Source organism: Globicephala melas, chromosome 6 (assembly GCF_963455315.2).
Source record: "Globicephala melas chromosome 6, mGloMel1.2, whole genome shotgun sequence".
Taxonomy (NCBI): domain Eukaryota; kingdom Metazoa; phylum Chordata; class Mammalia; order Artiodactyla; family Delphinidae; genus Globicephala; species Globicephala melas.
Window position 1 is genome coordinate 68,193,460 of NC_083319.1, and position 16,573 is coordinate 68,210,032.

Sequence of the window (16,573 nt, forward strand, 5' to 3'; positions counted from 1 at the left end):
GGAACTATTCCCAAAAATCACAGAGGAAGGAATACTTCCACACTCATTCTATGAGGTCACCAGCATACCAAAACGAGACTAAGATACCACAAAAGAAAGAAAATTACAGGCCGATATCACTGATGAACATAGATGCAAAAAACCTCACCAAAATACTAGCAATCTGAAGCCAACAGTAAAGGATCGTACACCACGATCAAGTGACATTTATCCCAGGGATGCAAGGATTTTTTCAATATCCTCAAATCAATCAATGTGATACACCACATCAACAAATTGAATAAAAAAACCATGTGATCATCTCAATAGATGCAGAAAAAGCTTCTGATAAAATTCAACACCCATTCATGATTAAAACTCTCCAGAAAGTTCATGATTAAAACTCTCCAGAAAGTGGGCATGGAGGGAACCTACCTCAACATAATAAAGACCACATATGACAAACCCACAGCTAACACCATACTCAGTGGTCAACAACTGAAAGCATTTCCCGTAAGGTTAGGAAGAAGACAAGGGTGTCCTGTCTTGCCACTTTAATTCAACATAATCCTGAAGTCCTAGCTGTGGCAATCAGAGAAGAAAAAGAAAAGGAATCCAAATGGGAAAAGAAGTAAAAATGTCACTATTTGCAGATGACAGGATACTATATATAGAAAATCCTAAAGATGCTACCAGAAAACTATTGGAGCTCATCAATGAATTTGGTAAAGTTGCAGGATACAAAATTCATACACAGAAATCTCTTGCATTCCTATACACTAACAATGAAAGATCAGAATGAGAAATAAGGAAACAATCCCATTTTCCATCTCATCAAAAAGAATAAAATACTTACTTAGGAATAAACCTACCTAAGAAGACCAAAGACCAGTACTCTGAAAACTGTAAAATGCTGATGAAGGAAATCAAAGATGACACAGACAGGTGGAAAGATATACCATGCTCCTGGATTGAAAGAATCAATATTGACAAAATGACTATACTACCCAAGGCAATCTACAGATTCAGTGCAATCCCTATCAAATTACCAATGGCATTCTTCACAGAACTAGAACAAAAAATCTTAAAATTTGTATGGAGACACAAAAGACCCCAAATAGGCAAAGCAATCTTCAGAAAGAAAAACGGAGCTGGAGGAATCAGGCTTCCTGTCTTCAGATCATACCAGAAAGTTAGTCATTGAAACAGTATGGTACTGGCACAAAAACAGAAATACAGATCACGGAACAGGAAAGAAAGCCCAGAAATAAACCCACGCATCTATGGTCAATTAATTAGACAATGTAGAAAAGATAGTCTCTTCAATAAGTTGTGCTGGGAAAACTGGACAGCTACATGTAAAAGAAAGAATGAAATTAGAAGATTCTCTAACACTATACACAAAAATAAACGGAAAGACTTAAATGTAAGACCGGACACCATAAAACCCTTAGAGGAAAACACAGGCAGAACAGTCTGACATAAATCACAGCAGTATCTTTTTCTATGTCTCCTAGAGTAATCGAAATAAAAACAAAAATAAACAAATGGGACCTAATTAAACTCAAAAACTTTTGTACAGCAAAGGAAACCATAAACAAAATGAAAAGAGAACCCACATAATGGGAGAAAATATTTGCAAACAATGCAACCCACAGGGATTAATCTCCAAAGCACAAAAACAGATCATGGGGCTCAATATTAAAAAAAAACAAACAACCCAATCAAACGATGGGCAGAAGACCTAATTAGACATTTCTCCAAAGAACGCATACAGATGGCCAACAGGCACATGAAAGGATGCTCAACATTACTAATTATTAGAGAAATGCAAATCAAAACTACAATGAGATATCGCCTCACACCAACAGAATGGCCATCATCAAAAAGTATAGAAACAATAAATGGTGTGGAGAAAAGGGAACCCTCCTGCACTGTTGGTGGGAATGTAAATTGGTACAAGCACTATAGAGAACAGTATGTGGGTTTCTTAAAAAACTAAAAATAGCACTACCATATTATCCTGCAATCCCACTCCTGGGCATATATCTGGAGAAAACTGCAATTCAAAAACATACATGCACCCCAATATTCATTGCAGCACTACTTACAATAGCCAAGACATGGAAGCAACCTAAATGTCCATCAACAGAGGAATGGATAAAGAAGACGTGGTACATATATACAATGGAATATTATTCAGACGTTAAAAAGAAAGAAAGAATGTCATTTGCAGCAACATGTATGGACCTGGAGATTATCATACTGAGTGAAGTAAATCAGAGAAAGACAAATATCATATGATATTGATTATATGAGGAATCTTTAAAAATGATACAAATGAACTTATTTACTAAACAGAAACAGACTTAGAAAATGAACCTATGGTTACCGGGGGGAAGGGTGGGGTGGGGGAGGGATAGATTGGGAGTTTGGGATTGACATGTACACACTGCTATATTTAAAATAGATAACCAACAAGGACCTTCCGTATAGCACAGGAAACTCTACTCAATATTCTGTAATAACCTATGGGAAAAGAATGTGAAAAAGAATGGGTATATGTATAACTGAATCACTTTCTGTGTACCTGAAACTAACACAACATTGTAAATCAACTATACTCCAATATAAAATAAATTTTTAAAATTAAACTATTTAAAAATAGATAAACAAGAAGGACCTACTGTATAGCCCAGGGAACTATATTCAATATCTTGTAATAACCTATAATGGAAAAGAATATGAAAAATTATATATATATACATATATGAATCACTTTGCTGTATACCAGAAACACAACATTAAGTCAACTATACTTCAATTTTTAAAATACATTAAAAAAAATAAAGTGAGTCTCTTGTAGATAGATTGCCAATCTATGCCTTTTGATTGGAGAGGCTTGTGTTTTCCATTTACATTTAAAGTAATTACTGATAAGGAAGGACTTACTTTTCCCACTGTTATTTGTCTTAGGTGTCTTATAGCTTCCCCCATTCATTACCTTCATTACTGCCTTCTTTAGTGTTTAGCTGATGTTTTGGTTTTGGGGTTTTTTTTGAGTATAGTCTGTAGGTATTTAATTTGTCGTTGCTGTTGGAATTACATATAACATTCTAAAGGTATAACAATCTAGTTTTAATTTATAGCAACTTAACTTCAACCACACACACAAACTCTATTCCTATAGAGCTCTGTCCCCTTTCCTGTATGTTAATAATATAAAAGTTACATCTTTATACATTGCATATCCACTTACAGATACATAATTATGTTTAATGCATTTTGTCATTTAAATCCTATAGAGAATAAAAAGTGGAGTTACATACCAAAAGTATAATACTAATTTTTATATTTGCTCATGTTTTTACATTTGCTCATGTATTTACATTTGCTGGCAATCTTTATATCTTATGGCTTGGAGTTACTGTCTTGCATCCTTTCATTTTAACCTGAGGGTCTCCCATGTTTCTTATAGTCAGGTATAGTGGTAATAAACTCCCTCTCATCTTATCTGCAAATATCTTAAGTTCACCCTCATTTTTGAACGACAGTTTCACTGGATATAGAATTCTAGGTACACAGTTTGTTTTTTTTCTTTTCAGCACTTTAAAGATATAATTCTCCTACCACCTTCTGGCCTGCAAGGGTTCTGCTGAGAAATCATCTGCTAATCTTTTTGAGGATCCCTTGTACCTGATGAGTCTGTCTTGTTGATTTCAAGATTCTTTGTGTTTATTTGTAAGACAATTTCATTATACTGTATCTCAGTGTGGTTCCCTTTGAGTTTATTCTACGTGGAATTTGTTGAGCTTTTCGGATTTTTAGATTTGTATCTTTCATCAAATTGGGGAAATGTTTGGCAATTATTTCTTCAAATGATCTTGCTGCCCCTTTCTCTCTCCCTCCTTCTTCTGGGACTCCTACATGTGTATATGTTGGTCCCATTGTCATGTCTTTTCTTTCAGCTCATTAGACTCAATAATTTCAATTGTCCTGTTTTCAGGTTTGCTAATTGTTTATTCTGTGTACTCAAACCTGCTGTTGAACTCTGCTAGTGAAATTTTCAATTCAGATATTGTATTTTTTAGCTCCACAATTTGTTTAGTTTCTTTTTATAATTACTAACTCTTTGTTAATATCATTTTTTTCTGATTTCCTTTAGTTCTTTATTCATGTTTTTCTTTAGATCTTTTAACATGTTTATGATGGTTGTTTTAAAGTCTTTGTTTAATACATTTGATGCCCTGCTTCTTTAGGGCTGGTTCTGCCACTTCACTTTCTTCCTTGAATGGGCCATGATTTCCTGTTTCTTTGAAGTGCATATGATTTATTCTTGGAAATTGGGCATTGAAAAAAAGACATCTCTCCCAGTCTTTGAATATACTTTCTCTGTGCCTGTGCACACCTTCACTGCTTAACTGGGTGTTCTCTGAACCTTGGGATCAGCCTGAGATGAAAGCTTAAGGTCTTCTCAGATCTTTCCTGATGCATATGTCTTGCCTGGGCCTGCTTGTGACTTTCAGAATTCCCCTTTATATATGGCTGCTTTCGAATGTCTTAATTTCCAAGATGGTCTCACCTCAGGTTGTCCCCAGGGCCTTAGGTGGTCTATTGCATGTCTCCATCTGTAATCTCCTGCCCCAAGTGTCTGTAGTCCCCTTGCAGCTTTCACAAGTAGCGGCTGCCACTTGATACCTGAGTTAGATGAGACAGAGACCAGTCCTTCAGGTAGCCCTCTGACAGACAGGATAGAACATTACATACTGCAAATAGGATCTTCTCTGCTCCCTACAGATGGTGGGAGGAAAATGGGCTACTGCTGCCTCTAGACCAAAACTGCCATGCTATATATACCGAGAAGAACCATAATTCAAAAACATACATGTACCACAGTGTTCACTGCAGCACTATTTACGACAGCTAGGACATGGAAGCAACCTAAATGTCCATCAACAGATGACTGGATAAAGATGATGTGGCACATATATACAATGGAATATTACTCAGCCATAAAAAAGAATGAAATTGAGTTAGTTATTTGTAGTGAGGTGGATGGAGCTAGAGTCTGTCATGCAAAGTTAGTCAGAAAGAGAAAAACAAATACCATATGCTAACGCATATATATGGAATCTAAAAAAATGGTACTGATGAACCTAGGGGCAGGAATAAAGGCATAGAGAACAGACTTGAGGACATGGCAGGGTGAGGGCGGGGCGGAGGGGAAGCTAGGACAAAGTGAGAGAGTAGCATTGACATATATACACTAACAAATGTAAAATCGATAGCTAGTGAGAAGCTGCTTCATAGCACAGGAAGATCAGCTCGGTGCTTTGTGATGACCTAGAGGGGTGGGATAGGGAGGGTGGGAGGGAGGCTCAAGAAGGAGGGGATATGGGGACATATGTATGCATATGGCTGATTCACTCTGTTGTATAGCAGAAACTAACACAACATTGTAAAGCAATTATACTCCAATAAAGATGGGGGGCAATTTTCTTTATTGGGCACTTGCTAGGTTGCTGTAGACCTTTGACTTTTACAGAATTCCTATAAGATTAGTTCAGCCAGTTTCCAGTTGCTTTTTGATATTTCTGTGTGTGAATGAGGACTTAGAGCTACCTAGTCTGCCATTTTGCTGATGTCTTTTGACCACAACTGGGAATTCTTGAAGGAGTGATATGTCTCCGGGAGCCCTATTTCTTCCACTCTCATTTGTTTCTCTACTCATTGCTGGTTTGACTTCAGTGCCAATTGCCACACTGAAACTGCCCTTCACAGGGTCACCAGTGCAGCCTATAAGTCAGGTTCCATTGGGTACTGCCAATTCTTACTCTATCTTGTTTGTTCTTTTTGACACATTTTGATACTACTGACCCTTTTTCCTTTCTGGAAACTCCTTTGTTGGTCTCTGTGGATACATTTTCTAAGTTCTTTTTTTTCTCCTTTCCTGCAGTTTAATTCCTTTTTTTCTCCTCTTCCTGCAGTGTCCCTCAGGGTTCTGCCCTAAGCCTTTTCATCTCATGCTTTCCCTCCCCTTGGGTTATACTACCTATGACTCCTAGCCACCACTGGTCTACTGAAGACTTTCAAATGGATAGCGTTTAGCACAGCTCTCTTTTAAGTCACAGATCTATACATCCACCTGCTTAATGAACATATATATTTGGATATTTCACAAACATCTCATACAAAACATCTTCAAAACAAATTCTTACCTTTATGTTCAGTCCATAAACCCGAGACTCATCTTAGCTCCCTCCCTGTCTTTTATCCCTGTCAAGGCACCACTGAAGAACAAATTCTTACCTTTATGTTCAGTCCATAAACCCGAGACTCATCTTAGCTCCCTCCCTGTCTTTTATCCCTGTCAAGGCACCACTGAAGCCATGCGAATCATACTTTCATAGAATCTCCTCTCCATTTCCATTGCCCAGTGCCTTCATTTTGATCAGCAAAATTTGTTACCTAGATTACTTTCTCCAGTCTATTCACTTTCCAATTCAATTACTGTACTGCTGACAGAATAATCTTTTTAAAGAGTAACTCTGATCGTGACACTCCCACTTAAAAACCTTTCTAGGTGCCTCCCCTCCCCCACCCCAACAAAGTGGCATTCATAAGAAAATCCAAACTCCTCAGACAGCAAACTCCTCAGACAGCTTACAATATTTCTCATGATCTGGCACATGTTTTACAGCCACATTTATAATTCTACCTCTCATATAATTCTCCTGCAAACATTCCAGGGCTGTTTTTGCCATCATTCTTTCACATACGCTTTTATGGAACACATTCCCTACCCAAGACAGGTGCCTCATAAATGTATGTTGGATTAAAAGAAGAATGTTGAATTATTACGTGAAGCCAGGTTGTTAGAACTGAGAAGGTGGTCTTAGTTCTACTTAGACTAAAACCAGCATGGTTTTCAAAGACTTCAAAGAGGTAGGAAGATGAAGGAATAGATCTTTGAATGACACTCTTCCAAAAGGATTTTCTTGTCAGAAACTATTATCATTTTCATTCTTACAGGAGTGGAATATGGAGGTTTGGTGGGCATCTATAGTTTGAATCACATCCCAACAATATATCACCAATGCAAAAATATTAAAAGGGGGGCTTCCCTGGTGGTGCAGTGGTTGAGAGTCTGCCTGCCAATGCAGGGGACACAGGTTCGAGCCCTGGTCCGGGAAGATCCCACATGCCGTGAAGCAGCTAAGCCCGTGTGCCACAACTAATGAGCCTGCAAGCCACAACTACTGAGCCTGCGTGCCTAGAGCCCATGCTCCACAATGAGAAGCCACCGCCACGAGAAGCCTGTGCACCACAATGAAGAGTAGCCCCAGCTCGCCGCAACTAGAGAAAGCCTGAGCACAGCAACAAAGACCCAACGCAGCCAAAAATAAAATAAATTTATAAAAAATTATATTAAAAGGATTTTGAGATCAAGCAGTTCCCTGTAATTTGTAATGCCTCAAGCCTCGCTACTCTTTAAAGTGTGGTCCATGGACCAATAACATTGGCGTTCCCTGAGAGCTTTTAGAAATTCAGCATGGATGAATTAAGATGGGTGAACAGAGTGAGAAATTCAACAAAGTGATGATAGAAAATATTAAGAAGTACCAACTAGAAGTCAGAGCTGAAGAACACATTAACTGAAAATTGTTAAGGTGTTCAACAACAGACTACATGAAGCAAACGAAGGCTCAGTGAATTAGAAGTCAGGGCAGTGGAACTCACGTAATCAGAGAAGGAAAAAAAGTGATGCTAGATTAAAGGGCTTGCGTTACATAGGTCCCAGAAGGAAAAGAAAGTGAGAAAGGGGCAGAAATCCTGTTTGAAGAAATACTGAAAGATTCCCTAACCTGGGGAAGGAACGAGACACCCAGCTCCAGGGCTCCAAATAGGGCTCCAAATAAGATGAACACAAAGAGATCATAAATAATCCCACATATATACGGTCAAAAAGAATGAAATCTTGCCATTTGCGACAACATGAACGGACCTCAAGGGCATTACGCTAAGTTAGAGAAGTCATACAGAGAGAGACAAGTACCATATGATCTCTCTTATATGTGGAATTTTTTTTTTTTTTTTTAAAAAGCAAGCTCGTAGATACAGAGAACAGATTGGTGTTGCCAGAGGCGCGGGTGGGGTGTGGAAATAACGGGTGAAGGGCTCAAAGACTAAAAAAATAAATGTTACACAAAACAGGATTGCTGCTTATAATTTTAAGGGTCAACAGCTCCCCTGTGGACGCCTAGGAGTCCAGATACTTCCACGTTTAAGAGCCCTTGCTCTAAAGTGACCTCCGAGGGATGTCTGTCCCTTTACCCTACTCAAATAGCAGATGTTTCGTATTTTACAGACACCATCGTTGGTGGCGGGTTTTGCCACGATGGTCTGGCTCTGCCAGCCCTGGGGAGAGCTTAACCATCTCCACGAGCATGGACTAACTATACACACCTAAGTCTACCTTTGTTCAGCCACCCTGGGTTTATCCTGGAGAAAATGAAACCAAAGAAAGGAAAGAAATCATGGACTTGGTTTCTTGGACGAATTTTGCAAGAAAACAATAAACCAAATTACCCTCTGGACTGAAGGAGGGAAGGAAGAGGGGCTTATTTAGAGGTGTTCAACTCTAAAGCTTACCACCACATTCCTAGTCCATTATGCCAAGATTCACCTTCCATATGGTTACTCTGGGAGGGGGCTGACATCTCTGACTGGCTCTATACTGCCATTAGCCATTTGCTAGCAGAATACTCACAGACCACAGCAAAGCTAACCCTCCCACTATGGACTAAGCAAAAATGTGCTGGTGGATATCCTTTAAGTTGGTGTAAAGAGGGGCAAGATAAGTGATCTCAGGGCCTCAAACAAGCCCCTGCACAAGGATCTTTTGCCCCACGCAGCCTGGGCATTGCAGCCTGTCCTGTGACTCGGCTAACGTGTATGCCACCTGTTTCTGCTTCCCAGTGCAACGGGCCTTGCGTCGGGCCTCGCCTCGCCGTGCAGCACAGACAAGTCTTCTGTCAGACCCGGGATGGCATCACCTTACCATCAGAGCAGTGCAGCGCCCTTCCGAGGTAAGAGAGAGCCATGGACTGCCTTTTCCCAGGCCCTGTGTCAATAGCACGGAAAGACGGTGGTAAGTAAACGTTTCTCCTCCAACCTTCCATGGTCCCAGCGGTCACCTCCATTCTCCCCAGGTCACTGGCCTCCTAGAGGTAGATGGCTCAGTGGTGGCCTCGTGCTTACTGAATGGGCCAGGCTGGGCTTTCCCCTTTCGGAGATGGAGAGAGAATGCAGAGGATGCTGTTCCTCTGAGGAGGCCTGATGGCACAAGAGACCCGTGCTGGCTACAGGGTGGGCAGGAGGTCAGGTCCACAAAGTGGGCACCAGACCCCAAGGGCTCCACCAGCCTCTCACTCTTGTCCACCTCCCTCTAGAAGTTATGCTGAGACCCCTGTCCCCAGGGGTCAGCCTACCATTCCTATCCAGCCCCCAGCCCCTGTCATCCTTCCTTCCCTTGGGGAGAGGGCTCATCACCCCCCTCGCTAAGGTCCCCACCCCTGAGAGCGGCTCTGCCGTCCCCCACCCCGGTAGAGCTCATTCTCAGGTCATGCAGTGACACGGACATTGTAGAGATGAGCAGACAGAGGCCCAGTTAGAGGAAGGGGTCTTCTAAGACCCTACAGCCGTTCAGTAACAGAGATCAGAACCCAGGGCTGGCAGCGCCGGGAGTTCTGAGAACTGTGAGTCCTCAGGGATACCTGAGATTTTGGGGTTTCCAGCACTGTTTTCACATCAGCTCCCCTGATTCATCCCCCAGAGAGGCAGACCCTAATCCTGCCACCCTCCTACCACAGGCCCGTGAGCACCCAGAACTGCTGGTCCGAAGCCTGCAGCGTACACTGGAGGGTCAGCCTGTGGACCCTGTGCACGGCGACCTGCGGCAACTACGGCTTCCAGTCCCGGCGCGTGGAGTGCGTGCACGCCCGCACCAACAAGGCAGTGCCCGAGCACCTGTGCTCCTGGGGGCCCCGGCCCACCAACTGGCAGCGCTGCAACATCACCCCGTGTGAAAACAGTACGTTCCAACCCCACAGAGCCTTCTGCAGATTCCCCACGAGGCGTCAGGTGCAGCGGGCAGTCCCCGGAACTCAGCCTGAGCATAGGGCAGTGGACCAAGCTTTCCCAAGGATCCTGAGCTAGGGCTGGAGCTGTTTATTTTCAGAGGGTGCATGGGTGCATGCAGGCGAGCAAAGGTGCATGCGAGGATATGTGTCCAGGCCACAAGAGATGGCTGGGTGTGGCCCAAGGGCTCCATCCTGGCCCCTGAGACAGCCAGGTGCCTTTGGCCAAGTGCTGGGTGAAATCAGCCTCCAGCTCACCTACGGGAGTCTGGCTGGTACCCAGAGGGGACAACTAAACAATGGCTCTTGGGGAGAAAGCACTGTTTGCGCCCAAGCAGCACACAGAGCACCTCCCGCTCAGCCAACCCTGCACCCATCACGGCTCTGCGTCTCACAGAACGAGGACCTGCCGACCCCCACCCTCCTTCGCAGCCCCGTGGGCACCAACCGGTCTGTGCAGGAGCCACACCTGGGATCTGATACTCATTCACTCCCTCTTCCCTCAAGTCTAGACCCCTCCTCCTTAGCCCAGCACCAGCGTTTGTATCCCCATTGGGTGAGGATCTATTTTTTTCTCCCTCTGGACCCAAAACGAATTGGAGGTGCTTCTCCACAGGGAAGGAGACAAAGCATGAAGCAAAGAAAAGGGAATTTTTAAATGTTGCTGTGCCGTTTCCCCTGCAAACAGGGCCACACTGAGCCTCAGATTCCCCATGCTGAGCACGTGCCATGTAGGCAAACAGTGCCAGTCCTTTTTCTACACAGGGTGGGATCGTATATGTCCTCTCGTGTGATGCTGACCCATCTCTGTCAGCTCCCCATGCTCAGGACCACCGTTCCACGAAAGTAGTTCAGACTTACTATATTAACCACAGGTGTCCACGGCCCGAATCCACGTCAGCCTGTGCCAATACCGAACTAGGACGCCACGGCGCTCTGGTAGGCACGGTGGGGGGAAGGGGTAGAGAGGCTCGGGAGAGAGGACGAGCAATGAAGCTTCACGGGGGAAAGGAAGGCTCGCGTTACAGGGAGTGAAGCCACCAGACAGGTCCTCACTTGCACACCACCCCGAAGTGGAGCAGAATTTAGTCCTTCTGGGAAGCAGCTCAAGGAGGAAAAGCATCAATCAGTCAGACACTCAAACGCCATGGGAAAAGGGCCCCCTGCCCAGGAGGTGAGGCGGTCCTGAGCGCCTTCAGGAAGGAAGGGGGCTATCGGTATTCGGCCCCCAGTCGCAGCCTGAGCTGCCCCCATGGTTGGCAGCCTGGGGAGCAAGTGGCCAAGCTCCACCAGAGCAAGGCCAGCCCAGAGGCCTCCAGCACGGGTGTCTGGTGCCCAAGGCAGACGCCAGGAGGCACCCGGTGGCCACGGCTGTTACCGAGCCTCCGTTTCACCTCTCCTTTCTGTCCCCTTTCCCAGTGGAGTGCAGAGATACCACCAGGTACTGTGAGAAGGTGAAACAGCTGAAACTCTGCCAACTCAGCCAGTTCAAATCTCGCTGCTGTGGGACTTGCGGCAAAGCGTGAAGACAGGATGCGGGGAGAACGCTACCCTGGCAGCACGGAGGACTCACGCAACCACCTTGGACAGAACTTAAGCTTTCTTCGTTTTATTTATTTATTTCCCCCTCTCCACCCTCCACCACACACACCCTCGTCAACCTCCTCCCTTGCCCTTCCCCCTCCCCAGACATGAGGACCCCAGCATGTCTTCTCTCTCAGTTAGCTGGAGGACAGAATGAGGGGACAGGACAAGGACGGAGGTCTAACGGAGGTTGCAGAGCAGACCGGGCCAGACAGAAAGAGCTCCCTGGAAGAGCCAGCTCCCTCCCCAACCTGGGTCCCAGGGAGACCTAGGAAGAGGCCAGCGCAGCCCCCCGGGGCCAGCAGGGAGCCAGAGCCACGGTAGACGGGAGAGAGAGGCAGAAGGGGAGGGTGCCAGAGGGTTTGTGAAGCATCGGTACTGACTCCGGACAGCCAACAGCATCTCTCCTGGCAGGAGATGGTTAAGGCAGGGGAGGGAGGGAGGACACCATCCATGCTGAGAACCCAGCCCAGGACTCAGCTCTTCCAGTGAGGGGCACAGAGCAATGAGAACTCAAACCACAGTGGAGGTAAAGGGGAGCCAATCCAAGTAGGCCTAAAGCGCACAGCGATGCAGAAAACGAAGTGGGGAAGGAAGGGACAGAAGCACAAAGAAGCCTGTGCGAGTTCCTGAGAGGGGGAGCGAAGGGGATAGGGGAGCGAGCGGGCAGCCACACGAGGCTCTGAACCACGAGCCCGAGTGCCTGGTGTACCAGTGCAGGCTCAGGGGAGTCTGCGGTGCTCAGCTCTGCTGCGCCCAGGAAGGCACAGCCCTGGGGCCCGGGCCGCGTGCAGGAGGTATGCCCTCCCTGCAGCAGAGAGGGGTCCCCGAGTGAGCCACTCTGTGAACTGCTGCCCCTTCCCCCCATGGCAGAGCTGGTGAGACAGCGGCGGGGCCTAGCTGCGCAGTCAGGCCACCCCTGGCGTCTCCGAACCAAGCATCCCCCAGCCCGGAACGAACTGCTGACCTGGGCCAGGGTGTTTCGCTCATGAGTAGGCTGGGTTTCCTGCCTGTATGGTTTTTACTGCTCCACCCGAGTGAGGGCCAAGGACTGGGGTCAGCTGGCCAAAAACCAACCCACTATTCAAGTTGCCAGGGTATCCATCAGACGAGAGCGACCCGGGCACCCGTGGAACCGCAGGCTTGCGTGGGCCCCTCCCGGGGCACGGCGACGGCTGCCCTGTATTCAGACAACAGGCCGGGGCGGGGCGATGGGGCACAGAGGCAAAGCCAAAGGGTAACTAAAGCTTCCCAGACGCTCCTCAAAGGCTTTTCAACCCATTCCCTCCACACAGTGAAATACTCTGAACTCTACCAGAATTAAAATACATTGGTTTTGCTAACTCAGTGGGCAAAGCGGCATACACACTCCAGTAATGCCCGTCAGCTACAGTAACGTGGCTGCAGCAAAGTGGCAAAACTGAAAATTTGGGACATCGTGGCTCATTGTCAATGAAAGTGCTCACTCAGCGGAGCGGTTTGGGGGCGAGTGATTTTGGCCTGCGCCCCCCAATCCCAGTGGCCACCATTTAGTAGCAGCTGGGGCAGAGCAGGGTGGCCGGAGTCACTCACCCCTCAGCCGAACCGCCCCCTCACATACAGACTCGCAAAACGTCACACACCTCGGGGCCACCACTGACATCAGGGCTGCATTTTCTAGCCAGCCTGGAAGTACAAGTTAGTGGGGGAGACATTATGCTTTGTGTTCTCCCCAGGTGAGCTATGGACAGTTAAGGTAGTTCTTTCTTCCTCACCACAATAATGGGCTCTAAGAAATCATGTTCCTAAAAATCAGTGTAATGTTTATTTAAAATAAAAGAGAATGTTTTCTATGTATATCTTTTGTGAATATTTATTAGGATTTCCTGTATAAAAAAGTGCAATATTAATAATTGTACATTGTCTTCCAGAAAAAAAAACAAAATATTTGGGGGACTTTTTATTAACTTCCTGCAGTTGTGTTCCTGTAAACTCGGTGGTGATTATTGTATTGTTCCTATTTTTAATAGAACCTGATGTTTAACTCTGGATCCATTCGCTGTGTACAGAATACATTGTAAAAGCTAGCACAGGATGACAGGGCAATAAGAGGGGATTCGTTTGTGACACAATAGTTATGCATGGAATGTGCAAGACAGATTCCATACTACTACTAATGTGGTTGATACTATCTAGCTCAATAGCTATGGAAAACCAATGGCCAATATTTACATTTCCTAAATAGCAGGTGTCCTCCAGCTCCACCACGTGTCGGGTTGTAGCAGGTGGAGGTGGGTTTCAGAGTGAGCTTGGAGGACCTAGGTTTGGGGCGGGCAGCAGCGTGCTCCTTGCATGAGATGAATGTACATTTACTGTCTGTTCTGTGAATTGTGACTCGGCAGCACCAGAAGATTATTAGGGCTGCCGAAGAATGTGGAAGGCAGCACTTCCTCCCCTAAAACACAAAACTCTATTTATATTTTTTGTACAGATAATACAGCTTATTTATTTAAATCTTGTCGTCCGAGTCTCTATTAAGCTCAGCCTTCCTATCTTGTTTTGGGCAGGGGGGTGAGGCTGGTTCCCAGTCACTTATGTGAGTTTGGCTAAAATGGAAGAATCGCAGTTTGCAGCTTTGCATGGGAAGCTGGGGGCCATGAACCCAGAGGAGCTAGATGTGCACAAATTGAGGCTTACTGCTGTCTTTGACAATCATCTCATTTATGACCCTGTGTGTCAGCAGACCTCGGAGAGATGGAGGATTTGGTTCCAGACCACGGCAGTAAAGCAGATATCACAATAAAGGAATTCCCACGAAGGTTTTGGTTTCGCAGTGCATATAAAAAGTATGTTTACACTATGCTGTAGTCTATTAAGTGTATAATAGCATTATGTCTTTAAAAACAATGTACATACCTTAAGTAAAAATACTTTTTTGCTAGAAAATGCTAAAGATCACCTGAGCCTTCAGCAAGTCACAGTAGTAACATCAAAGGTCACTGATCACGGATCACCATAGCAAATGTAATCATGATGAAAATTTTGAAATATTGTGAGAATTAACAAAACGTGACACAAAGACACAAAGTGAGCGAATGTTCTTTGAAAACTGGCGCCAACAGACCTGCTCAGGGTGGGGTTGCCACAAACCTTCCATTTGTAATACACACAGTATCTCCGATCTACAACAGAGCAAAGCACGATGAAGCGTGGTACACGCCTGTAGTGGGAAGAAGGGAGCCACGGCACCGTCAGGAAGAAGAGCGAGTGCAGGCATCTCGGTGGGGGGTGGGGGGGGTGTGCAGACTCGGAGCAGGAGGGGTCTCACTCCCGGTCAGGCTTCCTACCCCCGAGGGCATGCACCGCATGCAGTGGCTGCGTGCTGAAATCCTGGGTGTGCGCCCTTGTCGGGGCTCCCATCTATAGATCATTCCTACATTCAATCCTCACATGCACCCTGTGATCATCTCCATTGACATGTGGGTAGACAGAGACCCACAGAAGCCCAAGGTCACCCAGAATTCAAACCTGAGCAGCCTGGCTTCTTAGCCAGAGCCCTGCTCTTCCCCGCTATGCCGGCCTCAGCTCCTCCGTGCGCAAGCCGAGCAGCTGTGGCAGCCCAGGTGCGGGCACCTTTCTCTCCTACCGCTCAGAGGTTGGGAGAAGGCGATGGCGGGACTCTTAATGGAGTTGTTGCTTTCTCACCCCCTAAAATCAATTCTCATGGCACTGTAGGGCTCCTAGCTCCCCCTACTTTTAAAGCATTTAATAAAGCTACTATAGAGAGTGCAGAAACAAAAGCATACTTGTAGGGTTCTATATAAACAGGCTCTGGTGAAAGGGCAGCGTGTCCCCAGACCCGGAAGATGTCCACACAGGGACCTTTGTGTGAGATACGCTCCAGGGGACCCCAGCCTGAAAGCCCAACTCCAGCCTGTTTCCAGCAACTCACCCCCGCACACGACACTCTGCCGAACGGCGTAAAAATATGCCAGAAAGCTCTTCTTGAAATTCTAACTATTTTCTAAGGAGTTGTGGGGTTTGCTTTAAAGAAAAGACCGATGCTAGCGCGATAAATACTCACATACCAGCAACCAAACAATGTTCCACAGAGACCCCCGTGGAGGGTTTTGGGGGGGAAGGAGTCAGAGACGCCAGAGCGAAAAGCCAGGAAGGCTCAAAGGGTGGGAAGGGCTCAGACAGCACGTTTGGAAAATCTTCCAGCCAAAATCACAAAGCTCATTCAGCAGGCGAAAAAGAGAGATTCTGACCAAGATGCCACCAACCACAGTGTAAAAGTTTGGAACCTTAACCATGAGCCAGTCCTAGGATTGTAACGCCTCCTGCGAGAGTGCCCTGCTTGGACTCAGGAGTTTCCAGGACTTTGACGAGATGAGCTCAGAAAATCTGTGGGCCCATTGAGACCAGACTGATCAACAGTCACCAGAGCTCACTCATGTCCCAGCCTCCTCACCTTTGAAGAGAGGATACCTCATGGGATAGGGCTGTTGTAAAGAACTGGTTCATTCCTGTCGAGGAAATAGAAGGGGGCCTGGCATGTCACTGAACCATTCACTGAATGTTAATTGCTATTATCATCATCCAGGCTACCTTAGAGAGATGGGGAGATGACGGGCAGGGCTGGCAGAACGTTTGCTATGTCACGTTACTTCCCATTGTCAGCTTTCAGAGACCCTCGCTTATGTTTCCATTTTCAATTGAGAAACACATCAGTCATTCCTTAAAAGTTTAGTACCAGACAATAGCGTAAACAAGAGAGGTATTAGTGAACCAAGCTCTGTATCTTGGAAGAAAACAGATCCATCCACGTAGCAAACTCAAACATTCACCAAAATACTGACAAACTTCCAGAAATACTTCCCGAGACATAT

At 45.7% G+C, this 16,573-nt stretch overlaps 1 protein-coding gene across 2 annotated transcripts in view; it reads left to right on the top strand.

Annotated features, from left to right (window-relative positions):
- ADAMTSL1 (ADAMTS like 1) overlaps window positions 1-14,187 on the top strand; it is a 1,021,102-nt gene extending 1,006,915 nt beyond the window's left edge. For both annotated transcript variants that reach the window (XM_060300968.1, XM_030840590.2), the window contains 3 exons: window positions 8,959-9,068; window positions 9,852-10,072; window positions 11,538-14,187. In XM_060300968.1, coding sequence (XP_060156951.1) covers window positions 8,959-9,068; window positions 9,852-10,072; window positions 11,538-11,644 — 438 coding nt within the window. In that variant the 3' untranslated portion in view covers window positions 11,645-14,187. The remainder of the gene's footprint in view (window positions 1-8,958; window positions 9,069-9,851; window positions 10,073-11,537) is intronic.
- Window positions 14,188-16,573: the final 2,386 nt, after the last annotated feature.